This window comes from Pecten maximus, unplaced genomic scaffold, assembly GCF_902652985.1.
Source record: "Pecten maximus unplaced genomic scaffold, xPecMax1.1, whole genome shotgun sequence".
In the NCBI taxonomy this organism is placed as follows: Eukaryota; Metazoa; Mollusca; class Bivalvia; order Pectinida; family Pectinidae; genus Pecten; species Pecten maximus.
Genome location: NW_022981350.1, coordinates 1 through 9245, shown reverse-complemented (window position 1 = coordinate 9245; position 9245 = coordinate 1). Strand labels below are relative to the sequence as shown.

Sequence of the window (9245 nt, the reverse complement as noted above, 5' to 3'; positions counted from 1 at the left end):
GGTTCCACAAAATGAGAATACCCTGAATTGGTTAATCAAAAAGACAAGTATGATAAACACTGTCTCCATCACATTGCACAATCTGGCAATGTAGAATGTTTCCGAACAATAGCTCAACTAGTTCTGAAAGATAAATCAACATCAGAAAGTGAGCAGTTCATTACAACACTTTTGGACAGATTCGGAGGAACAATTTTACACCAAGCTTGTGCAACTGGACAAACAGATATGTGCTTGTATTTAACAAGAGAATATCCAAAACTGATTTTTCAAAAAACTAAAAACAACTTACACTGTCTACATGCAATTGCTGAAGGGGGTAGTGTGGAATGTTTTCAATCAATATCTGCTTTAGTCCTAAAAGATAAACCCAAACAAGAACGCAAGGAGTACCTAGGAACGCTTTTAGACGAAAACGGTTCCACAGTTTTACATCGCGCTTGTTTAGCTGGAAAAACAGATATGTGTTTTTACTTGATCAAGGAATTTCCTAACTTTCTTTTTCAAAAAAATAACAATAACTGTCACTGTCTTCATTCCATTGCTCACAACGGTAGTGTGGAATGTTTTCAATCAATATCTGCATTAGTTCTGAAAGATAAGACCAAAGTAGAAATAAAACGTTTCATGGAAACACTTAAAGACGATAGCGGTTCCACAGTTTTACATCATGCGTGTTTAAATAGCCGAACAGATATGTGTTTATACTTGAGTAGAGAATACCCTGAATTGGTTAATCAAAAAGACAAGTATGATAAACACTGTCTCCATCACATTGCACAATCTGGCAATGTAGAATGTTTCCGAACAATATCTCACTTAGTTCTGAACGAGAAATCAAAATCAGAATGTGAGCAGTTCATTACAACACTTTTGGACAGAGGCGAAGAAACAATTTTACATCAAGCTTGTGCAAGTGGACAAACAGATATGTGCTTGTATTTGATAAGAGAATATCCAAAACTGATTTTTCAAAAAAATGAAAACAACTGCCACTGTCTACATGCAATTGCTCAATGCGGTAGTGTGGAATGTTTTCAATCAATATCTGCTTTAGTCCTGAAAGATAAAACTAAACAAGAACGCACGCAATTCCTACGAACGCTTTTAGACGAAAACGGTTCCACAGTTTTACATCACGCTTGTGTATCTGGACAAACAGATATGTGTATATACTTGATCAGAGAATATCCAGATTTGATTTTTCAAAAAGATAACGATAACTGTCACTGTCTACATGCAATTGCTGAAGGGGGTAGTGTGGAATGTTTTCAGTCAATATCTGCAATAGTTCTGAAAGATAAACCCAAACAAGAACGCAAGGAGTACCTAGGAACGCTTTTAGACGAAAACGGTTCCACAGTTTTACATCACGCTTGTTTAGCTGGAAAAACAGATATGTGTTTTTACTTGATCAAGGAAATTCCTAACGTTCTTTTTCAAAAAAATAACAATAACTGTCACTGTCTTCATTCCATTGCTCACAACGGTAGTGTGGAATGTTTTCAATCAATATCTGCATTAGTTCTGAAAGATAAGACCAAAGTAGAAATAGAACATTTCATACAAACACTTAAAGACGAAAACGGTCTCACAGTTTTACATCATGCGTGTTTAAAAAACCAAACAGATATGTGTTTGTACTTGAGTAGAGAACACCCCGAATTGGTTAATCAGAAAGACAAGTATGATAAACACTGTCTCCATCACATTGCACAATCTGGCAATGTAGAATGTTTCGGATCAATAGCTCCCTTATTTCTCAAAGAAAAATCAAAAGCAGAACGTGAGCAGTTCATTACGACACTTTTGGACAGATTCGGAGGAACAATTTTACACCAAGCTTGTGCAACTGGACAAACAGATATGTGCTTGTATTTAACAAGAGAATATCCAAAACTGATTTTTCAAAAAACTAAATACAACTTACACTGTCTACATGCAATTGCTGAAGGGGGTAGTGTGGAATGTTTTCAATCAATATCTGCTTTAGTCCTAAAAGATAAACCCAAACAAGAACGCAAGGAGTACCTAGGAACGCTTTTAGACGAAAACGGTTCCACAGTTTTACATCACGCTTGTTTAGCTGGAAAAACAGATATGTGTTTTTACTTGATCAAGGAAATTCCTAACGTTCTTTTTCAAAAAAATAACAATAACTGTCACTGTCTTCATTCCATTGCTCACAACGGTAGTGTGGAATGTTTTCAATCAATATCTGCATTAGTGCTGAAAGATAAGACCAAATTAGCAAAAGAACGTTTCATACAAACACTTAAAGACGAAAATGGTCTCACAGTTTTACATCATGCGTGTTTATATAACCAAACAGATATGTGTTTGTACTTGAGTAGAGAACACCCTGAATTGGTTAATCAGAAAGACAAGTATGATAATCACTGTCTCCATCACATTGCACAATCTGGCAATGTAGAATGTTTCCGATCAATAGCTCCCTTATTTCTCAAAGACAAATCAAAAGCAGAACATGAGCAGTTCATTACGGCACTTTTGAACACAGACGGAGGAACTATTTTACATCAATCCTGTGCAGCTGGACAAACAAATATGTGTTTGTACTTGATCAGAGAATTTCCAAAACTGATTTTTCAAAACACTAAACATAACTTTCACTGTCTACATGTAATTGCTCAATGCGGTAGTGTGGAATGTTTTCAGTCAATATCTGCATTAGTGCTGAAAGATAAGACCAAAGTAGAAAAAGAACGTTTCATACAAACACTTAAAGACGAAAACGGTCTCACAGTTTTACATCATGCGTGTTTAAAAAACCAAACAGATATGTGTTTGTACTTGAGTAGAGAACACCCCGAATTGGTTAATCAGAAAGACAAGTATGATAAACACTGTCTCCATCACATTGCACAATCTGGCAATGTAGAATGTTTCCGATCAATAGCTCCCTTATTTCTCAAAGAAAAATCAAAAGCAGAACGTGAGCAGTTCATTACGACACTTTTGGACAGATTCGGAGGAACAATTTTACACCAAGCTTGTGCAACTGGACAAACAGATATGTGCTTGTATTTAACAAGAGAATATCCAAAACTGATTTTTCAAAAAACTAAAAACAACTTACACTGTCTACATGCAATTGCTGAAGGGGGTAGTGTGGAATGTTTTCAATCAATATCTGCTTTAGTCCTAAAAGATAAACCCAAACAAGAACGCAAGGAGTACCTAGGAACGCTTTTAGACGAAAACGGTTCCACAGTTTTACATCACGCTTGTTTAGCTGGAAAAACAGATATGTGTTTTTACTTGATCAAGGAAATTCCTAACGTTCTTTTTCAAAAAAATTACAATAACTGTCACTGTCTTCATTCCATTGCTCACAACGGTAGTGTGGAATGTTTTCAATCAATATCTGCATTAGTTCTGAAAGATAAGACCAAAGTAGAAATAAAACGTTTCATGGAAACACTTAAAGACGATAGCGGTTCCACAGTTTTACATCATGCGTGTTTAAATAGCCGAACAGATATGTGTTTATACTTGAGTAGAGAATACCCTGAATTGGTTAATCAAAAAAACAAGTATGATAAACACTGTCTCCATCACATTGCACAATCTGGCAATGTAGAATGTTTCCGAACAATAGCTCAACTAGTTCTGAAAGATAAATCAAAATCAGAAAGTGAGCAGTTCATTACAACACTTTTGGACAGATTCGGAAGAACAATTTTACACCAAGCTTGTGCAACTGGACAAACAGATGTGTGCTTGTATTTGATAAGAGAATATCCAAAACTGATTTTTCAAAAAACTAAAAACAACTTACACTGTCTACATACAATCGCTCAATGCGGTAGTGTGGAATGTTTTCAGTCAATATCTGCAATAGTTCTGAAAGATAAGACCAAAGTAGAAATGGAACATTTCATGGAAACACTTAAAGACGAAAACGGTCTCACAGTTTTACATCATGCGTGTTTAAATAACCAAACAGATATGTGTTTGTACTTGAGTAGAGAACACCCTGAATTGGTTAATCAGAAAGACAAGTATGATAAACACTGTCTCCATCACATTGCACAATCTGGCAATGTAGAATGTTTCCGAACAATAGCTCAACTAGTTCTGAAAGATAAATCAAAATCAGAAAGTGAGCAGTTCATTACAACACTTTTGGACAGATTCGGAAGAACAATTTTACACCAAGCTTGTGCAACTGGACAAACAGATGTGTGCTTGTATTTGATAAGAGAATATCCAAAACTGATTTTTCAAAAAACTAAAAACAACTTACACTGTCTACATACAATCGCTCAATGCGGTAGTGTGGAATGTTTTCAGTCAATATCTGCAATAGTTCTGAAAGATAAGACCAAAGTAGAAATGGAACATTTCATGGAAACACTTAAAGACGAAAACGGTCTCACAGTTTTACATCATGCGTGTTTAAATAACCAAACAGATATGTGTTTGTACTTGAGTAGAGAACACCCCGAATTGTTTATTCAGAAAGACAAGAATGATAATCACTGTCTCCATCACATTGCACAATCTGGCAATGTAGAATGTTTCCGATCAATAGCTCCCTTATTTCTCAAAGACAAATCAAAAGCAGAACGTGAGCAGTTCATTACGGCACTTTTGAACAAAGACGGAGGAACAATTTTACATCAATCCTGTGCAACTGGACAAACAAATATGTGTTTGTACTTGATCAGAGAATTTCCAAATCTGATTTTTCAAAACACTAAACATAACTTTCACTGTCTACATGTAATTGCTCAATGCGGTAGTGTGGAATGTTTTCAGTCAATATCTGCATTAGTGCTGAAAGATAAGACCAAAGTAGAAAAAGAACGTTTCATACAAACACTTAAAGACGAAAACGGTCTCACAGTTTTACATCATGCGTGTTTAAATAACCAAACAGATATGTGTTTGTACTTGAGTAGAGAATACCCTGAATTGGTTAATCAGAAAGACAAGTATGATAAACACTGTCTCCATCACATTGCACAATCTGGCAATGTAGAATGTTTCCGATCAATAGCTCCTTTATTTCTCAAAGACAAATCAAAAGGAGAACGTGAGCAGTTCATTACGACACTTTTGGACATAGGCGGAAGAACAATTTTACATCAATCCTGTGCAACTGGACAAACAAATATGTGTTTGTACTTGATCAGAGAATTTCCAAAACTGATTTTTCAAAACACTAAACATAACTTTCACTGTCTACATGTAATTGCTCAATGCGGTAGAGTGGAATGTTTTCAGTCAATATCTGCATTAGTGCTGAAAGATAAGACCAAATTAGAAAAAGAACGTTTCATACAAACACTTAAAGACGAAAACGGTCTCACAGTTTTACATCATGCGTGTTTATATAACCGAACAGATATGTGTTTGTACTTGAGTAGAGAACACCCTGAATTGGTTAATCAGAAAGACAAGTATGATAATCACTGCCTCCATCACATTACATAATCTGGCAATGTAGAAAGTCTCCGATCAATAGCTCCTTTATTTCTCAAAGACAAATCAAAAGCAGAACGTGAGCAGTTCATTACGACACATTTGGACACAGACGGAGGAACAATTTTACATCAATCCTGTGCAACTGGACAAACAAATATGTGTGTTTGTACTTGATCAGAGACTTTCCAAAACTGATTTTTCAAAACACTAAAAATAACTTTCACTGTCTACATGTAATTGCTCAATGCGGTAGAGTGGAATGTTTTCAGTCAATATCTGCATTAGTGCTGAAAGATAAGACCAAATTAGAAAAAGAACGTTTCATACAAACACTTAAAGACGAAAACGGTCTCACAGTTTTACATCATGCGTGTTTATATAACCAAACAGATATGTGTTTGTACTTGAGTAGAGAACACCCTGAATTGGTTAATCAGAAAGACAAGTATGATAATCACTGTCTCCATCACATTGCAAAATCTGGCAATGTAGAATGTTTCCGATCAATAGCTCCCTTATTTCTCAAAGACAAATCAAAAGCAGAACGTGAGCAGTTCATTACGGCACTTTTGAACACAGACGGAGGAACAATTTTACATCAATCCTGTGCAACTGGACAAACAAATATGTGTTTGTACTTGATCAGAGAATTTCCAAAACTGATTTTTCAAAACACTAAACATAACTTTCACTGTCTACATGTAATTGCTCAATGCGGTAGTGTGGAATGTTTTCAGTCAATATCTGCATTAGTGCTGAAAGATAAGACCAAATTAGAAAAAGAACGTTTCATACAAACACTTAAAGACGAAAACGGTCTCACAGTTTTACATCATGCGTGTTTATATAACCGAACAGATATGTGTTTGTACTTGAGTAGAGAACACCCTGAATTGGTTAATCAGAAAGACAAGTATGATAATCACTGTCTCCATCACATTGCACAGTCTGGTAATGTAGAATGTTTCGGATCAATAGCTCACTTAAAGCTGACAGTGCAAGTTAAAAAGCATCCAATTGAAATTAAAAAAAAAAATACCTGTACAGATTTCCAAAAATCGTTTCCGAGACAATCCCCAGTTATGGTAGTGTCGTATCTAAGGACGGGCAGACATTTTTCTTTTTTGTTATGCGTGGATACAACCAAGCCGCCGCTGCTATAAAAAGAACGTGCTTCGTCACACTCGCATTCACTCTAACCTCAGGTGTTCACGGTGACACACCTGTATCTTCTACACTATATCTGTACACCACGTGACCTACAACTGTATTCGCGAACGACACCAAACAGAAGCACTTACCTGTAACTTGAGCAGAAAGATGGTCAGTGTCTCTCAATTATCTTTCAAATCTTGTTGAAAATAAAGTCTCCACATAAATGCTTGAAAATGCATAACGAATTAATCCCAAATACTCTATCCATCTTCTCACGTGTTTTTCGTGGGTGCAGCCATTTTCATAACAAGTAAACAGTCCGAGGAGTTCCGATTTTTACTCGTATCCTACACTAGCACTCCTCGGATGTTTTCCTATTGTCTACACTACACTAGGGTTGTTGTGCGGTTTTATCACGTTTTAATTGCGTTATGGCACGTGCACAAATAATACATTTGTACGAAGACACGGAAAATATTTCGATGGAAACTATGGATATAATGATGTAACAGTTGTAAAGTTGTTCTTGCTGCATATCCCACTGGAAAGACTCAGGTAGGAATTTACTCATATTTACTCTGTTTATAATTTCATTAGGTACATGTTTTGTTGGGGCCCAAATAGTTTGTGTTGTCAATACTTTCTTTTCTTTCTTTTATTGTAAAATAAAATATATATGTATATATAAAGTTACCTCTTCAAATTCCATATTCAAGTTCCGTAATGTGAACAAAAACTCATTTGCGTTTGTATTGAGAACGTATACTATGTATAATGGAGAGATGTGTCGCTATGCGCGTGTATCGATAGACTGATACTTGTCTCAATGAACGCACGCGCTTTTATAGCGGCTCGTATCTACGCATTACAAAAAACAAAAATGTCTGCACGTCCTTAGATACGACAAAACCATAATTGGGGGATGTCTCGGAAACGATTTTTGGAAATCTGTACATGTATTATTTTTTTTAATCTCAATTGGATGCTTTTTAACTTGCACTGTCAGCTTTAACGTTGAAACATAAATCTAAAGTAGAAAGGGAGCAATTCATGGCAACACTAAGGAACGTAAACGGTTGTACACTTTTACATGGCGCGTGTTTGACAGGGAGCACCAATATGTGTCTGTACCTGATGAAGGAATTCCCGTCATTATTACACCAAAAGGGCCCATTCGGTTGTCACTGTCTCCATTTAACAGCAGCGTCCAGGGATGTAAATTGTTTTAAGGCAGTCACCCAATTAGCTCTGTCGGGGAAGGCGAAGGGGGGAAAGAACGGAGTTCATGGAATCTTTAGCAGATGACTACGGGCAAACTGTTTTACATCACGCTTGTGTGAAAGGACACACAGAAATGTGTGTGTACCTTATTAGTGAATACCCGTCGTTGTTATCGAAGAAAAATCGATATGGTAGTCACTCTCTCCATTTGGTGGCTAAATCAGGTAATGTCGATTGTTTTAAATCAGTCACCGCGTTACTATTGAAAGATGAAACCAAATCAGAAGGCAGATCGTTCCTGGAAACACTGATCAATAACAACGGTAAAACAGTTCTACACAAAGCATGTGTGAAGGGGAAAACAGAAATGTGTCTTTACTTGATCAGAGAAATGCCATCATTGTTACACAAACTTAGTCGTAGCGGTAAGCACTGCTTACAGTATATTCCACAGCTATAAGAAGGGTTTTTCCAATCAGTATTAGATATTTGTGAGAAGAAAAGACTAAAGATGAAGCGAAACTCCGGTGCTTTCGAATATCGAGAGAAAGACGAGTACGTAACAGTCACAACTCGCTCTAGAGGGGATAACATAACGGCATGATTCAGTAAAACTGTATATAGAGACATACCCGATATCGGTGTTTAGGAGTTTGTATTGAACATTAAATGTACACAAAATGACGATTCTAGTTAACCTGTATATAGAGACACCCCCTATACCGGTGTTTAGGAGTTCTTGGTGTACATTACAAGGACACAAAATGACTATTCTAGTAAACCTGTATATAGAGACACCCCCTATACCGGTGTTTAGGAGTTCTTGGTGTATGTTACAAGGACACAAAATGACGATTCTAGTAAACCTGTATATAGAGACACCCCCTATACCGGTGTTTAAGAGTTCTTAGTGTACATTACAAGGACAGATTAGGACGATTCAGTAAACCTGTATATAGAGACACCCCCCTATACCGGTGTTTAGGAGTTCTTAGTGTACATTACAAGGACACATAATGACGATTCTAGTTAATTGGTATATAGACAAAATGGCAGATTAGGACGATTCAGTAAACATGTTTATAGAGACAATCCCGATACTGTATAGATGAGTTTACATGATACCATTAAGAAACTGCAATAAGGTCTTTTTTTCTCCTTAAGATATGAACACGTTGTCCATCTTGTTATTTTTGTTTAATATAACCAATTATATTTACCCATCGAAAGGCACACCATTAGAATGGTTTCTGTATGTGGATAATTTACAGGATGTTTCAATGTTTAGTTTGGTGTATGTTCTTTAGCTAATTTTTTCACTGCTTAAAAGATGATATGTCAATGAGTCAAAATAATATCATTTTAGATGAAGAAACTGATTGTTTTGAATGTAAAAAGATAACTTTGGAATTTTG

At 36.1% G+C, this 9245-nt stretch overlaps 1 protein-coding gene across 1 annotated transcript; it reads left to right on the top strand.

Moving 5' to 3' along the window:
* Positions 1-1632: 1632 nt before the first annotated feature.
* On the top strand, positions 1633-6299 carry LOC117320015 (serine/threonine-protein phosphatase 6 regulatory ankyrin repeat subunit A-like). The gene has a single exon (XM_033874713.1). It carries the CDS (start codon positions 1633-1635, stop codon positions 5461-5463), a length of 3831 nt encoding a protein of 1276 aa, XP_033730604.1. The 3' UTR covers positions 5464-6299.
* Positions 6300-9245: the final 2946 nt, after the last annotated feature.